This window comes from Dermacentor silvarum, chromosome 8 (genome assembly GCF_013339745.2).
Source record: "Dermacentor silvarum isolate Dsil-2018 chromosome 8, BIME_Dsil_1.4, whole genome shotgun sequence".
In the NCBI taxonomy this organism is placed as follows: Eukaryota; Metazoa; Arthropoda; class Arachnida; order Ixodida; family Ixodidae; genus Dermacentor; species Dermacentor silvarum.
In genome coordinates, this window is record NC_051161.1 from 50,020,000 (window position 1) to 50,041,099 (window position 21,100).

The 21,100-nt window shown below is 47.6% G+C and overlaps 2 protein-coding genes across 2 annotated transcripts; one reads left to right on the forward strand and one right to left on the reverse strand.

The window, feature by feature from the left end:
- The first annotated feature begins 3,060 nt into the window (after positions 1 to 3,060).
- On the forward strand, positions 3,061 to 3,375 carry LOC119462119 (UPF0434 protein GDI0182/Gdia_2252). The gene has a single exon (XM_037723464.1). It carries the CDS (start codon positions 3,061 to 3,063, stop codon positions 3,373 to 3,375), a length of 315 nt encoding a protein of 104 aa, XP_037579392.1.
- Positions 3,376 to 4,022: 647 nt separating this feature from the next.
- LOC119461192 (coagulation factor IX) lies at positions 4,023 to 21,100 on the reverse strand. Its single transcript, XM_037722414.2, has 8 exons — positions 20,915 to 21,100; positions 18,282 to 18,328; positions 17,726 to 17,941; positions 15,706 to 15,852; positions 15,138 to 15,205; positions 8,513 to 8,740; positions 7,311 to 7,547; positions 4,023 to 4,254 (listed from the first exon to the last, which is right to left on the reverse strand). The coding sequence occupies exons 1-8, from the start codon at positions 20,992 to 20,994 to the stop codon at positions 4,030 to 4,032; spliced, it is 1,248 nt and encodes a 415-aa protein (XP_037578342.1). The 5' UTR covers positions 20,995 to 21,100; the 3' UTR covers positions 4,023 to 4,029.

The following is a 21,100-nucleotide window of genomic DNA, read 5'->3' on the forward strand; positions in this document are numbered from 1 at the left end:
ACACGGCGCGCAGCAGGGCAGGCACCTGACGAGGGTGCTTAATTGCTCGTTCGAGTGAGAGGAGGTTCCAACCGGCGCACGTTTAAAAAATCGCCACAGCGAGGATCGAGAGTTTCATTTCCTCTGCTAGTCTGACCGTTCTTTTTTCTTTCTACTTCCTCCCAAAAGCCACTCCCCGTCGCTATCTCCTTGGTCAAAAAAAGAAAAAAAGAAAACGAAGAAGAGAAGGAAGAAGGTACGCAGACAGAGCACCACGAACATAGAAGTGGAAGGAGGCCCAACGTTCGTGCTGCAGTAACAAAGATATGCATTGAAAAACACCGTGCTTGAAAAAGAAGAAGAGGCGTCCTCTTCCTTCTCTCTCTCTCTCATGACTTTTCGTTGCAGCCAAAAAGGAGGGGGGTGGGGGGAGGCTTTCACGCAATAGTCGTTGCCTCTCCGGAGACGACTCCGCCAACGCACTTCACGAAGAACCATAATCGCCCACCGGACCCCGCCAACTGCTCGACCGGTGCACGGCAAACGGTCGACCACGGACCATTTCTGTAGCGCTTTTATGCTCGCACCTTTTCGACGGTAGTACCATATGCCGCGCCTACAAAATTTCATATGCGCGCAGGATACTACGGCCAGGCAGCTAAGAAAGTCAGCGAACGCCGGAGAAACTTTCTTACGACCTCGAGTGAAGAGATAAGAGAGAGAGCCCGTCAGCGGCAGCGAACTCTAAACGGCAGGAGTGGCCACACGAAAATGCTAGACGTCAACTCGTCGTCTCATGGCGGAAAAAAGCGACTATTATTTCCGAACAAAGAGCTACTGGAACCGAACCACCGCGTACAATAAAGTTTTTCTCTCACCGCCACAGCGCTAGCGCCCATTGATTGATTGAATAAACGTTTTATTCAAGCGTCCATGAAATAAGAAAGAAAAGAAACCTGCTATTTCGGGTCGAGCCACTTCAATTCGTGACCGCAGTTATGTGCGGCTTTGGCAGTTTTATAAAAAGCTCGGGACCAATAGAATTCCGCGCACCTGCTGTACCCAGCAGGTGAGTCGTAAGCAGCGGTAAGCAGTACGACGTCACGGCCTGGAGGAGGTCTGCAAGATACAGGCCTCATTGATACTATGGAAATTGCCTTGAGTTTGTGCGCTGGGGAGTTTCGCTTGAGTATGTAACATGCGCGTTTCTTTTGTCTTTCTTTCTTTTTTCTTTTTTTTTTCCTTATCGCGCTCACTGTGCAGTAACAATTATAAATGCGCATACTTCCACAGTTAAAGGTAACCGGCACCAATTTTTCACTTTACATAACGTTGATAGCAGTTTGCGGGTGTTCGTCAGGTCTAAAGTTTGCATCAAGCGAGTCAAATCTGGGGGGAGAGAACAATAAAGCAACTGGAGCAAGACGTTATGCTATAGAATGTAAAACAGCGCCTGACGCTCGTAAATATACATTTGCTGTCACTGAAAGCTTTACGAACATCGATAATACGATGCTCACTTAGCGACATAGAACCAATAGATCCACGCCTGCACGACTCTTCCAATTAAAATAAAAGAGCTGTGCTGACAAAATGAACGTTCAGCGACATCAATTAAGCGATTATATTGCATGAAATACGCAACGCTCAATTTTGTCTACACCACAGCTTGCTTCAGGGACATTTCGGCCAGTTTCAAAGCAGTGTTTCATCTGTAATACTCTGGTCACATAGGTCACTTCCGATCGCGATCGAGCCCGATCGGAAGTGACCCCCTCGAATTTCTCGAGTGCAATTGGCTCAAGCTACGGAAGGGCACCAGTCGCGGTCGTGAAATTCGATCCCGATCAAGCTCGATCGCGATCGAAAGTGCGTCCCGTAACTGAGGTGTAAACGCCTGAAGTTAAGTTACGTGATACCTCGTCGACCTTGGGCCAACATCAAGCTGGCACACCTGTCACCGAGAAGCTCGCACCAAGCTCGTCCCTGCAGCTGTGCGGGCCTCTGATGCAGGTTAGTTCTCGCAACTAAACCGGAATGCGCAAACTGCACCTGTATTCATAGCCAACAGCAAAAATGATGGTCTCGCGATGCATAGGAGCACATTTAAACCGACGCGACGACGTCCTTCTGAGCGTAGTCCGATAAAAAACTTGCAGTACGCGGGACGTTGCCTTGCCCTCGAATGAAGTCCGTTGACACCGCCTCAAGAAAATCGTCCCGCAAGGGAAAAGGAAACTTTCGTTGCAAAGGAACTGTGCACTCACCGCATATCTTGGTCATGTCAGTGAAGTCGAGGAACCGGGCAGCCGCGCACGGAACAAACCAACCTTGGCCCGGAGGCAAGGAAGCGGTGCGCGCACACCCCCCCTCCGCGACGGGCAACACACAACACGCGAGCACGCCGCCGTAGCTCACAAACGAATTCGGCCGGTGAACAACACAAAAGTAGCTGGGGACGAGGACAGCGGGCCGGCAGGCACCGAAGTGGAAGGCGCTTGAAGCACACCCGAAGCAGTAATCCAGAGGCAATGCGCTGCTCGATGGTCAACCCGAAGCACGCGTTCAAAATCACCACCACCACCAGGGTAAGCACAAGCACCGACGCTCGACGCCGCAGGACGTATCCATTGGGTACCTCAGCTGAGTCAGAACTTTGTGCGGCCCGCTTCCCTCTCGCCACCACAACGCGAGAGAGGAGGACGTTGGGTCACGTGAACAAATCCAAACCTGTCGTTGGCGAACGCGCTGCCATCTACCAAACGCAAGACAAACTTCAGAGCATTTCGGTTTTGTTTCTGCTCGTTTTGAATCTTTTGAACCATGTTTCGTACTTTTTATCGCAATATATGCACTACTGCAACACATTTTAACAGAATAAACGCAATAAAAATTAACTATTGTGAATGTAGCATAATTTTTTTAAATAACACGTTTTAGTCGTTTACCAACTTTTAGAGACGCACTAATCCAAGTGAAGTCAAAGTTTAATCCAACAGCATTTTAACGTTGTGGTCGCTGTAGTTTCGGCGGTTCTGTTGCGCAACTTTCTGCCTGTCCAGTGCTGTCCATCGAGAAATCATGCTGAAGAGAACAGTGACAGCTTCTCTATACAAGCGGTGCCTGTCTTCGATCCGCAACAACGGTACGCAACGCCTCGGTTTCTGCACTTACGGTCCCGACGCCTCCCAGCCGCTCGATGCTATGCACGACGTACCGGTCACTTTTGACGAAGAGAACCTCAAGTTCATCGTGTGTCCGGTGACCAAAAAGCCTCTCCGATACGACAGTGCCAAGAACGTGCTTATATCCGATGAACTGGGCAAGGCTTTTCCCATACAAAACGGTATTCCGAACTTGCTTCCCGACAGCGCGAAACCACTCGACGAGCTGTAGTTGACTGAAGCAGTTCCCCTGGAAGAACGCACGAACTTCGTTATCATGAAAACAAAGTATTGTGTGTTAAATGTGAATTTGGAATTAATTGTTACGTTCGCGTAGTTTACCTCTGGGTATTGCTTTATTTGGATGTGCAATGCTGGTGGCGAAAGTTCCGCCGATTTGACAAGCACGCTGCGCCGTTCCACGGAGCAGCGTGCTTGTTAAGTAAATTCATATGTGTCAGAGTCATCTGTCTGCAACGCGTACCTTAGCAAGCTGACATTCGTACCTCGCTACGATTCGCTTACTCGTACCGATCCAAGCGTCGTTCACGGCGCAGCAATCGCAGCCCGCCGCGGTATGTTGCTGATTTGATTGATTAATGAGGCTTAACATCCATAATTCATTAGTTTAACGGGGATCGCACCAGCGACCTCGTGCTTAGCAGCGCGATGCCATAGGCACTGAACCACTGTGGAGGGCTCGTGTTCTTGAAGCAAAACAAAGACACGTATGAATCTTGCCGCCTATAGTAAGCAGTTTGATATACTTACGATGCTTTTCCTGACATCACAAGTGTAGCATCATTGGTTTCTATAACGGCTGGTGTTTTCAGATAGTGTAAAAATACGAAGACACACGGGAGACCTGGAGCATTGCACTGAACCTTTATAATCCAGCTGTCTTTCGTATCCATGGAGTAAACTTGTGGACTTTGGCGTAAAAGCCATATTTGCCCTTGGACAGGCAGCTCTGTTCGCCAAAGCTGACGATGCCAACTGCGTAGAATTTCCCATTGCTTTCAGCGACGAAGGGGCTCCCACTGTCTCCTTCGCAAGTGTCTCTATGAGTCTGCCCTTTAGAGTAACCAGCACAGAACATGTTGTCCGTGACCTGAAACAGAAATGGGTATCAGGTTGTGACAAGTGCCTGAAGTTCTGGTTCGTGTCATGCAGCATAACAAATTGATCACACTTTTTATTGCCTCAAACTGTTTAGAAGCCAAATTGCATCAATTCATAATATATATGCCTCAGTAGTCAGCGACAGCATCAACTCATATGCAGCTACTGGGGCCCAGTGGTAATGATCATTATGTTAGGTGGCAGGATTAGTATAAATATCAAAGATAAATGAAGTAGCTTAGACTTGTAGATCACAGTAACAATATACAATAGGTGCAGCAACATTGTATTTGGGACAGAAGGTATCTATTGTCACATGACTGCATTTCTACAGTTCTGAAGCACACATACATAATTAATTACTTGTAATAATCACTCAGGGACTCCATAATCAGGGAGGGGGGGGGAGCGGCCCCACAGGTTTCATGTAAGGGGGCACTGCCCCCAGAGCCCTGAAGACCGACCCCATCTAATATTACTTTACTGTGTAGGTAAAATTATCCCTGAATCCTGCCATCTCACTCAGAATACACTCCCGGTAAAACCACAATCTGATTATGAGGCATGCCGTAATGAGGGACTCCAGATAAATTTTGACCACCTGGGATTCTTTAACATGCACCTAAACTAAGTGCACAAGCATTTTTACATTTCGCCCCCATCTAAGTGCGGCCGCCGTGGCTTTGCGCTCAGCAGTGCAACGTCATAGTATTTTAAAAATTTTTTTTACCCGGTAACACTTAATTCAATACAATTTTTAAGTAGCCAATTACATGTAACCAGTTACTTCATTGGCTTCATTGGATAGTAGCCGACAATTGTTCCCTAATTTCCCCGTCCGGTGTTCGTATGTTACTTCTGGCTTCCAAGATTGCGCACTCAGTCTCAAAGGCGATAATTACAGCATCGACCTTTCCTCCAGCCAGTATGCACATCGAGCGAGTTTTCAGTTTCACTGCTAATGACCGCACAAAAAAACGAGGGAAGGTGACCGACAAACATTTTGAACAGCAATAGGATGGAAAGTTGGGCGAGTTGGTCGGTAGCATGATTTTGTTGCAGCGTGAAAGGACAAAGACGTTGATCAGATATACAGGACAAGGAAGACAAGGAATATGCATATCTGCTTAGTACGTGTGCTCACCCTGCATAATGTTGTTATAAGTTTTCTTTTTTTTCTATTTTTTTGCCATTGTGGTTTAGCTTTTTCTGGCAAGCTTTTGTTTAATTATTGGTTTCTTTTTACTTTTATGCCTTGTTAACTTTCTGAGCGCGTGTTCATTGGTTTTCATGTGTGTTGCAATCGCTAATATACGATCTTTTTCAATGAAATCTTCAGTTGAGAGTCAGCTTTCATCCTGTGTATCTCTTCTACTTCTTCATCCTTTTGTGCTGCAACAAAATTGTATTTTGAACAGCAATGGTTAGGGAAGTTAACGTCTGCAGGTCTGTAGAAGACGCACTGAAAGAGCCAAGTCAGCTTGTTACTGTCCTTATGCAATGTCAATAAATGTAGGGAGAAAAGTAACAAAAATAATCGATCATTTTTTAGTAATTGCTCAGTTACTTTTGCAGACCAGTAATTGGTAACTGTAATCAATAACATTTTTCAATGAAGTAATTGTAATTGGTTACCTTGTTTTCTGCAGACTTGTACACATTACAGAAAAAAAATGTACCCGATTAGAGTTACAATTAATTCCTTCAAAAATGTAATTTATCATAGTTACCAATTACTGCCACACGAAAGTAATTGAACAGTTAGAAAAAAGTAATTGATTACTTTGACGTTTCTTTCCGCTCTACTTTTACTAGCATTGCAAAACTACAGTGAATAGAACGAGCTGGCGTGGTTCTTTCAATGTGTCCTCTGCAGCCTTTCACACATTGTTTATCTTCACTAACAATTTCATTTAAAAAATTCGGTAATCTTCCGTCGATTTCTCATGAGGACGTCTGCAGCGACACTGAAAACTCGCTTGATGTGTGTGCCGGAGAGATGGGCTGTGTTGTAAGCTGTGGACACCTTGTGGTTACTCAATGCCGCGATGCTCGGATTTGGGTTCTCTTAAGTCCACCACTTATCGTTGGTGAGACTAGAGGAAGGCCCTACAAGACCAGTGAAAAACTAAGAGCTCGTCCATGGGGGATTATGTGGCATCAACGTCAGAAGTGGACATCGCTATCGAGCTGTAGAAGCCTCATTTCAATTTGTCGGTCGACATCTGGTGAACCTCTTCCAGAAGCCCTTGACTAGTTAAGTCATTTAGACTTAAATGACTTATTGTCATGGAGTTCAGCATACGTTCACGTTCCTTGAAAAGGTGACCGAATATGTAATGTAACTTATAGTATAAAGCTGCATAATATTTAGCCCTAAAAATACTGTTCGTGTGTTACTATCACAAAAATATGTATATATGAGTCACGTATATATCAAATAGAAACATGTTTAATGGCCAAAAGCTTATCTGTCAGTGTATCAGAGAAGTCATATATTGCACGAAAAGCGAAGTAAAAGAATTGAGCGGCAGTTCTTGCACCTATGTAGGTGGCGTAAAAGCGCTTCCAAGAGAGATAAAGAGGGAGCTGTGTCACGGGTCATAACTTGTTTCGTCAAACATGTAACTGGTTGCATGGAATTGGTTACTGAAAAAAAGTAATTGGCTTACAGCAAGCGTTACCAAGTAAAAAAAAAGTAATAGTTAAATTATACAAAATTACCATGAAACGTAACTGATTACAAGTAATTAATTACACGTATTTCGTTATGTGCAAGTCTGTTTTCTGTAACGTGTACCAGTCTGTATTGAATGTTAACCATTGAAAAAGTAGATGATGCACAAAACATGCGAAGTCAACTAGGGTTGCACACAGTTGGAGCTTGCTGCACGCTCAATACTGTTATCGCCGAAGTGCCGGCATGTCTTGATGGGGTGAGGAGAGGGTGGCAGCCAGGACCCCCCTATTGATTCTCCAGTGTACAGTTTGTCACGTTGCATGCTCCTGGCAATGTAATGTATATGCGAAACAGCGGATACCAACCTCTAGTTCGGTGGATGCCTTGCATACCACGGCTGCCTTGATAGGGACACGTATCTCCTGGAGCACCTTGGAGTGGTCGGCCTTGTCAGTCCTGCCCCAGCCAGAAACGACTCCATGAATGTCGGGCTTGGAAAAGAACTCTTTCTGCACGAAGTCCGGGTCCCCGAGCGCCACAGGCCGTACGTAGTCGCTGAACTCCACATCGGAATCCAGCTTCACCAGGGCTACGTCGGCATCCTGTTCGTTCGTCAAACAAAGGAGCACTTGGTGAAAAGTATAATGTGTGTGTGCGCCTGCTCTAAGGGCATGCGCGCAGGATGCGTCGAAAGCGAAATCGTGTGTGACAGGACTAGGGAATTTATTTTGAATAACGGCGGAGAAGGTCATCTTGAGACAAACTCACCTAGCCTGCTACTCTGTGCCTGGGGAAAGGGAAGGAGGGATGAAAAAAGATTATGGGGGATTACGGAAGCCTGTGTTACCCGCGCGTTCCTTGCCCGCGCAAGCTCTTGCCTGCGTTCTAACTGCGCCTCGGTAAGGCCAAATCGAAACGTGCCCAGCGTCTCAACGCGCTCGCTTGGCCGCGACATTCAATTGGACATAATAGCTTTCGCATTCACATATTATAAGACGTGCTTAGGTGTCCTCAGATTTTTTGCTAAAAGAAGTTCTCGGCTGTTCGTTTGGTAAGGGTATTGGTATACCGTCGTCGTATGTGTGGTTTTACCATGCGATGTACAACGCCAGATGTGCAAAGCCATGCTGCGCATCTTGAGATGCGCCAGCTTGTATGACCGCTTGAGATTAGTTGCACGATGAACGTTCCATTGCGTGCGTCCGTGCATACTGTGAACTTCTATCTTTCTACTCATCTATCACTCTCCTACTTCCCCAATGCAGAGTAGCCAACCGGACTCAGTCTGGTTAACCTCCCTGCCTTATGACATCTTTACCAGAAGTGAAGACGTGCAGCCATCTTGAGCAAATCGACGCTTCCATATACTGCGAACGCGTATCACTTCTAGAAGAACTTTGCGAACATGAAAAATATGGAAACAGCTAGTCGTACAGATGGGTCTGGCCATTAACATGAACATTGGCATGGTACCTCAGCCCGAACCGTTAAAGAAAACCGAGCCATTAGTACCAGTTACTGTATGACATTGCACGCCCGTCGTAAGCAATTATGAAACGGTCTATACCTGAGAGTCACTGTCATAGTCCGGATGGGTGAAGACGTGCTCGATCCGGGCTGCTAGCTGGTAGGGTTCGGATGCGAACTGGTTGTGCTTTCCCAACAGCACTTGTACCTGCGATGACTCGGCATCCTTTCCAAGTAGCTCGAAGCAGTGGGCGGCCGTCAGCACCCAGTGTTCGTTCAGAAGTGCGCCGCCGCAGTGAGCGGGTGAGTCGGGAAGCCTGAACAGCACCTGGTGACCCGAAGACAACACGGACCGTATTTTATGACGATATCTATATTCTTTTCCATTATTTTCGCCATTTAGCTGGGACGCCGCTGCGGCGCGGTTGTCATTATTACTATCGTCCGTTAGGATGAACGCACGTAATAAATTCATAATGAACAAAAAAAAACGCCCCTACGGTTTCGCCCGTGTTGCGTCCCGAATCGGCCGGGCGCATTCTTTGATTGTTTCCCATCGAGGCAGGCCCTTTCATGAGCGTCGCCGAGACGGCGACAGTGCCAGACACCGACGAGACAGGCAAACAAGCGCCCCAACTCGGCAGTGCCCATTCTTTGGGTGCTTCCCACGATGCCACCACCTTCATCAGCCGCCGCCTACTTGTCGACGCGGCGCGACACCAGCTGGGACGCGATGACAAAGAAGCTCACGAAGCTTGCCCCCCTTCGTTAGACGCGGGGATTAGTGCAAAGGCCATTCTCCTGACCCGGGCAAGCTGACCGTCGGAGGGCAAGAAACAGGTCACCGACTTTCGTAGGAGTGTCAACCCCCTGTTTCCTGATTGCCTCGTCCTTGCTTCGAAGGTGCAACATTGGAGGCGGAGTTCAGCGAACAAGACGGCCCGTCTGATTGGCCGCATCAAGGTCATCTGATTCCCTAGTCGGGTCAACTAGGGAAGACCGATGTTTTATAAGGAGACACCTTGCGTGCAGTGGTGTGTCCTGACGAGTTCTGACATGTGCTCAGACATGTAGTGAGCTTAGACTTTCAAAGTGCTCCCCCATGGAGTAGGCTTCGATATTTGGAGCCACTGTAAATATGTAGAATAAACCCTTTTTTTCTCTCGCTCTTACTCCCGGACGTACTCATCCCTTTGGCTGAAGGATCACCGGCCTAAACGCTACCCGAGTCTCAACAACCCGAGTCTCAACAAACTGGCAGCAGCGGCGAATTAATCTCCGACCCGCAACAACGGATGGCAGCGCTGAGATGAAACGCCAACCCGTTCATAACAACTGGTGGCAGCGGTGGGATAAATCCTCACCCCCGTTCATAACAAACTGGTGGCAGCGGTGGGATGAATCCTAACCCCGAGCCGCGAGCAACTGGATGGCCATGGTGAGATCGACCCTTCAGTCAACGTCAGTCGCCGGCATCTCGTTCGCGACCAACTGGATGGCCGTGGTGAGATGGACGCTGCAGCCGACGCCAGTCACCAACAACTGATTCACGAGCGACAGGATGACAGCGGCAAGATGGAACCTGCAGCCAACGCCAATCGCCAACTGGTTCGCGAGCGGCTGGATGAATGCAGCGCATCATGACTGCACGGTACAGGGTGAGTGCCTGGCTTTGCGCTTGAGTCATCGGATCTTTTAGCCTAGACTTTCTAAAAACCGATGAAGCGTGTACAACTGCCCATTTGATACTGTGGTTGTTGCGCATCCAAGCAGAAAGCAGCTTTCAGCATAGATCTGAACCAGCTACTAAAGCCAGACCTCATTCTTGTGTGGGAGTAATTGGGAAGTGGAGAACTACCGTAATTCTTATCATTTAAAGGCGGCCCAGGATTTTCGTCTTCTTTGAATTGATTCGATGCGGTGGAGCAGTACTTGGGGACTTGGTGCTACTTCTGTGCGTAGGCATTTGGTTTCTGCTATATTTTCCAGGCTTCAAATTCTCTTGGGAAAACAGAATTGAACCGCTGGTAGTTTTTTTACTTGCATTGCAATTTGTGCGGGTTTCGCAGCAAGTATTGTGGAATAGCTGAGCCAAAGCCTAAAGTAGTAACCATGGACCTCATGAGTTTGACTAGAGCTAGCTTGTTGCGTTTGTGTGAAGAGCTCGACGTAGAAATAGACGATGATAAATCAGAAGCCGAAATTAGAGCCATTTTAGAAAGCAACAGTGATGATGAATACTTTGAATACTTCGGCAACTCAATTCTAAAAGAGCAGGAACAGGAAGCAATTGAGAATGAGGAGGAGTTGAAAAGACAGGATTGGATTAGGCAACAACACGAAGAGATAGAAGCTCTCAGTCAAGAGGTTGATAGATTGGAACAGGGTTTTGAAGTGGAGGAACAGAAATGTCAGGCACCCGTAGAAGTAGAGCACGGAAAGTGCAAACAAGTAGCACGCACGGTTCTACCGATGGTAGAAAGAAAGGCTGATCCCCGTGAGCCTAATGGTACGTTCACAGGTGAGGCCAGATTCGTAGACCGTGACGTAGTTCTTGAGAAGCCCGTTAATGGGGACCGTATTGAGCGCGACGAGATAATGTGCCAATGGAATACTAGAGAAGCAGCTAGGCCAGCTGTGGACGATTTGGCACAGTTATCCAGGGAGTACGTCGCGAAGGTAGCTCTTGCAGAAGCCCGAAGTGGCCCCGAGTCGTCAGACAAGAGCACCTGTGCAGAGTCCAATCGGTCAGGAAAGTGCTCGAAAGCACAATGTAGGCAGGGCAGTGCAGTTATGGACAGCTCCCATGTATACGAGCTAGTTGGTGCAAATGAAAATAGCTGCATTGTCCCTAAGTTTTTGAAGCTCTCCGCCAGTCGAGGTAGCACTGAGAGGAATGATTTACCCGCAAATCATTCGGACTGTGCCTGTGCGGTTGAGATGAAAATAATGACCGATGAAATAAGTGCCGGTCAGCACGAGATTCAAGCGGAAGGCTTGAAAATGAGCACTAGTAAACGTGCTCGGATGAAACGGCGTCGCAAAGTTAGGAATGCGGCAGACAGGGCAACGCGGCCGAATAAAGGCACTAAACCCAGTGGGGAGTGCAGTCAAAAAGTTCGAACGGCGCGTTTGTCACTTGGAATGTCTTCAGACAGAGCGCGTCCGAACCGCCGAAGGAGAAAGAAAAGAAAGGGCCGTTCGGCGCGAAAGTGGAGAAAAACGAAGGTGGCGCGGAGGGGGCAATTATGTTCCCCCTCTTCGGGTTCTTTTCGAGGCATGCTAGGCGTGACACAAGGGAGCGAGTCGGTAAGCCGACGCGAATTGGCCATACGCTGCAGTAAAATCGCAGTCCGATGCCCAGAAGGCATGTTGCCTGCATGTAAAGTGTCAGGGGTCGCCAGCGTGGAGAGTGACCTAAGTGTCCTTTGTATTCCCTCATTAACAAGACAAGTTTTTAGACCGCGCCCGCCTCGAGTAAGGCTTAAAGATATGGCGCCACCATAAGCTACTCGGAATGAAAAACGACGCAGGTTTTGTGGAACATGATTGTGTTTGTTACTTTTTTTGTATGTTTGGTTAAATGTTTCGAGATCTCCGAGACTTGAGATCGTTTGGATAAGCACATTTCGAGCTTAATTTTTGTTCGTTTATTTTAGGAGCTTAGCGAGATACCGAAAGAGATAGTTTGCGCGCGCCTAAATGTGTCTGAAACTTTTTTTTCAACGTGTCGTTCCCTTTTAGGCAAATAGGCTTCTTTTTGTAGGAGATACGCTTGCAGTGTCAAGTCCAGGCAATTTGTTCGAAGCCTGTAGTGGCACGCTTGATTATCAGTTTACTTTTCGGTAATGTTAGCGCGTACTTTACGCAATATTCTTTGTTTTTTTTTTTTTGTTTTTTTTTTTTAGTGTTTGTCCTTTGTGGACAGTAGAAAAAATTGTTAGTGCGTGAGTCGCACGTTTTACATGTGAATTTCTCCCGCAAAGTTAAGGCGACTCTTACAGTACATCCATGATGCAAATGTGGCTCTCAGTGACACTAGTACGTGCGATACTAGCGGATGTCAGACTGTTCATGGCGGTTGTGCCGCGTATGATATTTTATTTATCATTTATTTAGAGCATTTTCAAGTATTCTACCTATGCTCTCTGCTGCACAACGACCTGGTTTTGTTGAACTCAGAGGTTCATGTGAGCTCGCTTTGGCGGCACAAAATTTTGGGTCCAAATTATTAGGTTAAGCGAGGCCTGGTGGATTAAATGGATTTCGGGCGCTTGCACACCGTGTGGCGCTTGGTCACTGGGAATGACTCTTCCGTATCGGATATTGCGAGAGAGTTGCGCAATCCTGATCTAATTTAAAAATTGTAGGCTTCAGTGAAGGTTTGGTGATTTGATGGCTGCTTTGATGGTATTATTAGATAAGGACAGGTGCGTTGATTTGTTTGCTAGACCCGATGGCTCTCAGCGCGAGCAGGGCGCTTTCCTGTGCCCTGTGGTTCGTGTGTGTGCTTGTGTATTCCCAGGGAGAAGGCCACAACGAGGTTAATGCTGGGACCTCATGCTCGAGTGTGTCATCGGCCATCATTTCAAGAAGAAACCCCGAGCTCTCGACCGACCACCGACGCTTCGGGCAACCTGACAGCTGGTCACCCTCAGGTCGGATCTTCCGGCGGGGGAGGAGTCTGTTGCGTCCCGAATCGGCCGGGCGCATTCTTTGATTGTTTCCCATCGAGGCAGGCCCTTTCATGAGCGTCGCCGAGACGGCGACAGTGCCAGACACCGACGAGACAGGCAAACAAGCGCCCCAACTCGGCAGTGCCCATTCTTTGGGTGCTTCCCACGATGCCACCACCTTCATCAGCCGCCGCCTATACTTGTCGACGCGGCGCGACACCAGCCGGGACGCGATGACAAAGAAGCTCACGAAGCTTGCCCCCCTTCGTTAGACGCGGGGATTAGTGCAAAGGCCATTCTCCTGACCCGGGCAAGCTGACCGTCGGAGGGCAAGAAACAGGTCACCGACTTTCGTAGGAGTGTCAACCCCCTGTTTCCGGATTGCCTCGTCCTTGCTTCGAAGGTGCAACATTGGAGGCGGAGTTCAGCGAACAAGACGGCCCGTCTGATTGGCCGCATCAAGGTCATCTGATTCCCTAGTCGGGTCAACTAGGGAAGACCGATGTTTTATAAGGAGACACCTTGCGTGCAGTGGTGTGTCCTGACGAGTTCTGACATGTGCTCAGACATGTAGTGAGCTTAGACTTTCAAAGTGCTCCCCCATGGAGTGGGCTTCGATATTTGGAGCCACTGTAAATATGTAGAATAAACCCTTTTTTTCTCTCGCTCTTACTCCCGGACGTACTCATCCCTTTGGCTGAAGGATCACCGGCCTAAACGCTACCCGAGTCTCAACAACCCGAGTCTCAACAAACTGGCAGCAGCGGCGAATTAATCTCCGACCCGCAACAACGGATGGCAGCGCTGAGATGAAACGCCAACCCGTTCATAACACCCGACAAGCGAAGCATTGATTGAGACAGCAAATTATTGGAGAGCTATACGAAGTAAGGTTAGTCGTTTTATCAGCTGTATAAACTGCTGTAAACATTCGCTCACTAACTAAATTAACAAGCACGTTGTCACGCATGCACAGGCAAACACGAACACATCTCACTCGATGACCGCCGACTCTAGCTGTCAGAACGCAGGCGTGATGAAGAACGACAGCAGGTACGGGCGAATTTCCCTTCGCGCTGCATGCCTCTCGCCTCAACGCGAACTGGCGCGCGAGAACACAGCGCACATGAAGCTATTAGCTATATCCGGGCGGCTAGCCTTCGAACCCAGTGCAGATTGCTTCCAAGATAGGACGCGCGCAGCCCCCTCCCCTTCTCGCGCGTGAGAAGACTGCGCGCAACCTCCCCGCCTTCCTCCCTAGCGAGCGCGAGAAGACATGGCCGTATTAAGCCACCATACTTCTATGCTCACTCTTGCAAGCTTTCGCTCGCACCTAGAGCATACGGCGCGCGGCCGCGATGTTATCGCACTTGGATTATATAGAAAACATCACGGCGACGCCGACGGCGGAAATTCGCCTGGAGTGCATGTAATTGCTATCGCAATAATAACACCGGGCACCCCCCACAGACGCGGAATATCGCTGAGCAATACTTGCGAGAGCTTTTTTCTAGTGCACTTTCGTAGCGCATATCTCAGATGGCACAAAAAGAAACAGTTAGTAGGCACTTTCCGCCTCAACTGTAAATCGCGTTTTTACATCGGTCAGCACATTGTCCAGTAATGAAAAAAGTGCTCCCGATTTGTACCAGCTTTACTGCCGTTCGGTAGTAGCTCTCTACATCAAGCATAGGCGCGTTGCCCCTGTGCGTCTGTCTTTTAGTTACACGTAGGGACCGAATCTCCGTTTCCAGATCATCCGCCAAAGCGACGGCGTCTTTGTAGAGCTGCGAAAATTATTCGGCACGCCCCTCCCGAAATTTCTGTGTGCCAGGGATACCTGACGTAAAACGTTGTACGACAACACACCGTCTTCCCCCTTCAAATGGTGCAAGAATCATCGTGCAATCATCGTTCATCGTGCAAGAATCCGACGTCACCGCAGCTTGAGTAAATGCACGCTGTATTAATGTCCCTATAAACGCGCAAACTTGAAACGCGAGAAACGCACTGGGGAAAACAATGGGTCGAGCGCATTGCATGCCTCACCTGCCAAGGGTGGGAGCCCTTCTCCCACCCTTGGTCCAGCGGCCTGCTGAGCACGGGGTGTCCATACACTGCAACGTAGAAATTAGACACACTGTGCGTATGTTGGTGAAGGTGTGCACAGCGCCCGGGCTATGCAGTATGGAAAGAATGATCAAAGTACGCCACAATACCTTGGAAGTTCTCGACGCGACCCACAGCCAGCGTCACGAATGGTGTAATATAGCTTGAGCGCAAAACTTAAAAACGTAATTTTAGTACTCTTCTACGTGAATTATTCTTTTCTTTTTTCAGCGATGAAATGGCAGCGCGAGTTTTGACGAAAGTAGTCTAAACAGAACGACTAGTATTTCTTGTTGGTGTCCATTCAAACCATACAAATATAGTTGAACTGACGCAATTCGTATGCTGCACATCCCGTACTACCGTAAAACTAAATATTTTGCTGGCTACCAGCGCTGCCGTTGTGTCAGACTTGACACTGCCCACCGACTGAAACGAACGCACAACCGACGCATAATTGCTAAATCTTACAAGGCACACGAGCGCAAAGTATATTTTTATTTATTACCGTCTTTGATGGTGTCGATTCTGACAAAGAAATGACCTTCCTCGACGTCGCTCTCCAAGGTCAACTTGAGCCGCAGTCGATGGCTTTTGGACGTCACGTACTGGTTCTCCGACTGGGCACCGCAAAACGGACCCAGGTTGAACGGCCCTGCAGCCATAAAAGCAGTCAAACAGGTGACAAGGCGACAGCTGTGGAATATTTGCGGCAACGGCCTATGTTTTTAATGGGTGTCTTTGTACAAAAGAAAAACTATTACAAAACAAACACAGACTTAGAGATTGACTCCAACCAAATAAAAAAATTTACTAGCCCGACGTTTCGGAACCAATTCGGCTCCTTCTTCAGGGGGTATTCTTCGGAGGTGGTGGTGTGCCACTTTTAAAAGGTCCGTCGTAACAAAGGAGAGGAAGGGGGAGAGAGCGTAAGGTGCGCCGACCAGCGACGCCGAAGCCCCCCACCCCACCCCACCACCTATTTTGTGTCTAGAACAGGTGCCCGGCCAAGTGTCTCCGCACCTTACGCTCTCTCCCCCTTCCTCTCCTTTGTTACGACAGACCTTTTAAAAGTGGCACACCGCCACCTCCGAAGAATACCCCCTGAAGGAGGAGCCGAATTGGTTCCGGAACGTCGGGCTAGTAAATTTTCTTATTTGGTTGGAGTCAATCTCAAAGTCTTTATCAATTTTCCCAACCAGACAGGTAATTCTGTCGAAATGTTTAGCTTCAAAACAAACACACAACTAAAGTACACTGTGGTGTAAAGGTTATAAACATGGATAAGGTGCCCCAGAAAGGCTGGCCAGCGTTTAGATAGGAGGACGTATCTTCGTCAAAGGCTTTAACTATAAAGAAAGAAGAAAGGATAAGCTTCGAAGTTCCCGAATGGCTAATCAAGCGCTGTCCTTGCGCCTTGATCACTATAAACTTAGCTTATATCTAAGGAAAGGCGTGCTTTCCGGGGAGTTGTACCGGCTCCTCCTCAAAGTCCTCCTTGATACAGAGCATGGAGGGTGAACGGTAATTAAGCCGTGTGGATCGACGTGAAATGAACGGCGCACAGCCTGTTACCTGATGTAACCAGTACGAGCTTCAGACGTTATCGCACTCGATCAGTGATGCTCGACTGGAGCAGTTCTTGCGTGTTTTTATTTTTTTTTTTTTCGAAAGCTTGCTCTTAGGCATAATACAAAGCATGTCAAAAATACACGAACAGACTTGATTCATGCAAAAAATGTAAGAGTGAACGTATGGTCCGTGAATCCAACGTTCAAGGTCGGGTGGGCGGCCAGGCCGAAGGCCTGTTGAACGTAGGTGGCGGAGGCGGCTTAGGTGAAGTACTAGAGCAGTTGCCAGCAGCTTTCGCAACGCTATCAGTAAAGAATTTTTTTTTTCTTATCGGTTCACTCGGTAAACAAGCATAAGAGAGCAACTTACTGCGCTCACCTAACCTAACTTAATATAACCACCTAACCCCATTGAGTACAACCATGGGGGACTTTAGTGCAACGGGGCGCGTATATCAGGTCCGTAAAAGGCCGCTATGGTTCAATGCTACGGTTCTATATCGGTTCAATGCGTGCAACCGTTCATGCGACTGCATTCTGCCCAATGAATTCGTGCAAACTCTAGATGGGTTTTCGATACACTGTATGCGGGGTTTCTGCAGCGCAGCATCTGCAATGCGCTGTTCATATCATGGGACGTATTCTCGGACGATCACTTTCAGCGATACTATCGCCTTCGCGTGACGTAGTACTCGACCAGCCAATCAGCGCTCGCCTGATGGCCTAAGCGAGAGTATCGCCGAAAGTGATCGTGTCAGATTACGTCCCCATATCTCGAGAAATTGTCGCCAGGTGTCTCGTGGAAGCTGCAAGGACTAGGGAGCCTACATGTAGACTACAGCGCTTGCATGTAGGCTCCCTAGCAAGGACCATATAATTTCCTGAACAATAAAGTCCCTGTCAGGACAGCGAATGTGCTCGAGTGACCAGACAGGAAAATACATATCTCATTCCGACCTGTGACGTTGATGCCTTCAGAAGCCTCCAGCTTGGAGACGCCGCACTGGTCGTTTCCTTCGTTGAGGTATACGTCGGCCAAGTCCAGTCTGAGCACGTGACCCTTGTCGGACGCCTCGAGGACTGCCTCGCATCTCAGAGGCGGCTGGGACGCCTTTGGGTAATGCGGGCTCTTCCAGGTCGTCGTGGCGCCGAAGAACTCCAGCTTGCACGGTCCTGCGTGGTTTTCGTTTGTTCCGCCAATATTCTAGTGTCACTGACCGCTTGTCCGGAAACGTAGAAAGTTTATAGGTAAATCTTACTGCAAACCGCGACTGCTTCTGAACCTTGCAGTGTGCCTTCTGTAGCACCGACGTCACTTCAAAGCACGAGGGACCCGAGGGACCTGTCCTCGTGCTTCGTCTCTACATTTTTTTTTTTTAACGTCGGTCGTGCTACAGGAGGCTCATTGCGCGGTCAGGCCTTATTTGCGATGACGCGCCGAGTGACCCCTGAACTTTTGGCGCAGATGGCGTTCGTAACCGCAGCAGAGGGTTCTCGGATTGATGTCACCTACCAGTTTTTTCCAGTTCTTTGACATCGGCGAAGGTGAGGTCACAGTACCTGCGTTCACATCAAAACACAATTGTTGATAACTATGGTTTACCCCTAACGTTTAAGTTAGGCTGTGTTAAGATACTACGGGGCGTCATTGACATCCTTGATCTGACGTAATTGATCATGACACCGTCTGCTGTAGTCTAGTCAACCGTTTGTCGCTAAAGAAAGATAACATCGCACTCCAACGTAATTGGGGGTGGGCGAATATTCGAAGTTTCGAGTACTTTTGCAATATTACAACTATTTGTATTCGTATTCAAAAAAGAGCTATTCGGTATTTTCGAATATTTTAAACTAACAAAATATTACGCACCAACCGACTGTTAAAGTCTGGTTACTGTTCTTCATCATATAAACAAAATATCGCAAATAATCAGAAGTGAAACAACGACAACAGTTTTCCTAGCAATGCAGAAACAATAAAAATGGGCAATGCGAGCTTTTTTTTTTTCTGTTTCGCGGCAGAAGTCTACGTGACAACCTGCGATTCTTGCTCGTAGTCGCTCATTGATTGTTTTTTGGAAGTATAGTCGTATAGCAGTTTTATCTTTCATGCTACAACTTCATGCTACAAGTGATGTGTTTTTTTTGTTTTTTTTTTTTGTTTTTTTTTTTTTCCTTCTTTCAACGGCCCTTTCACATCTGGCTACCGCACACAAGTCCTTCAACAGTTTTTTTTTTCCTCATCTTCTTCTTCTTCGTAACTTCTGATCGTTATTCGGCAACCATTTATTTAGCGATTTTGGAAAGCTAGTCATACATCAGTCTTGATACTTTTTTGCACTTGAAAATAAAAAAGGTAAATTGAAGGGATGCAGAAGGCGAGCACTTCCTGAGGGAAGGCGAGGCCTCCTATCCAGACAGATATGCCCCGGAGAACCAACCCTCCGCTTGAAAAGCCTGTTTGCAACCAGACTTCAAATATGTTGAGAGGCTATTCGTGCAGGTTTTTGACGACAGTTAGTGACCTTGTGTTTAAAACTGATCCCTTGTCCCTGATAGTTAGCTGTGTTTTTCGCACAGGTGTGGTACCTATAGCATTATACCGAAATGAACATTCCTGCTGCAAATATATGCCTCTGCGTTTGACTGCAACGTTTGACTGCGACTCACTATAGAGCAAGAACATCGCCCTTACTACTTGACTCGGTGGCTGAATTAGCACGAGGTCATGGTGGTGTAGTCCAAATTCTCGAACGGCGCGCTGTAACATGTGCAAGATTGCGGTCGTTCTTATTTCGGTCGTTTATGAGGCGAGTGCATGGCTGCACCCCAAGATGTCCTGACTGCACATGCTACGTATTTAATATCTATAAATTTTTCGCTCGCTTGAGTGTTGGCCACCGCTTTTTTTAGGGTGGCTTTAGGCGCATAGAAGACAGGTGTCGCCAAACAAAAATCATTATTTTGGCTTTTTATTATAATAAAATACTTTGGAGCTTGCTTATGTTGTTCCGCTTATTGGGAGTTGCGACAATTGTGATTTCTTTCTTTCTTTCTTTCTTTCTTTCTTTCTTTCTTTCTTTCTTTCTTTCTTTCTTTCTTTCTTTCTTTCTTTCTTTCTTTCTCTTTCTCTTTCTTTCTTTCTCTCTTTCTTTGCGTTATCCCAATACAAAACCAACATAGAAGTTGTTCCGTTCAACCGGCAATTCGGTCTAAGCAATTTCTGCTTAACATTCTATATACTGTATTTGATAGTCGAGTCGATATTCGATATTTACCATTCGTATTCGATTCGCAAGTGGAAAACTTGATACTCGCATATTTTTATAATGTAATCAAAAGCAAAACCTAGTAAGTTTCGGGAACTTTTCGCGCGCCATAACGGCCAAGATAGTCTAGCGTTCGACGAAAGCTCGTCTGGCGAGGAAACATACTGGTGCCAAAAACTTTTTTTTTTTTGCACCAACGGCCAAGATACGTGAAAGTACTTTGAAATGCGTGACGTCACAGTGACGTACCGGCGCTGAGGTTTTGACGCAGATACTCAAGATAAATTTCGCCTTCGTTTAAATGCTTGAGTATATCAGTCACGCAAGACGAATGAAAACGGGGTTTTTAAAACATGTTTTACCAATTTTCTCCGGTTTAGTATTACGGTATATATGCAGCACATCAGGGTAGATGCTCAGGCAGAGGGGGCGGGGCGATGGTGCGACACCAGCGCCATTATCATTTATGAAAACATTTACGAAGAGGGAAATAGGGAGGGAGCAGGCTGGCAATTCTCGCCGACTGGGTCACAACGTCTGCATTCTCTTTAGAAAGGAAGGGATACAGAAAGAAGTTGAAGACAGGAAGAAGGGAAGTGAAGAGGAAAGAAAGAGCAATACGACAGCGCTATAGGGCAAAGGAACGTGAGATGTACGCGACACAACATCAGCGCCGTGTTTTATCGGCTTCGTCTCTCGTCCCTTAACCCTGGTATCGCATTACGTCAAGCCGACAAGTCTAGTGCAACGGGTTGGTGGGGGCGCCACGCATCAGCGCTCACAGCGACTCAGCGCGCCGATGCGTCGTACCATCTGCCTTCTTGTTCTGTCCACGCTGTACGGTGAAATGCGCGGCACAAGATGAAAACATTCTGACCTGAGGAAGCACAGTAGAAGGTAGCCCAAAGCACGAAGTTGCTTCATTCCCGACGACGACGTACTACGTGCTATCGGCATGTCGGCTCTGAGAAAACGAAACTCGTGAAACTTTCCTTCGTACAGATGTACACGGCGCCTGTCGCCGTGACTGTGTTTGTAGACGGTTGCGGTCTCTCTCTCTTCG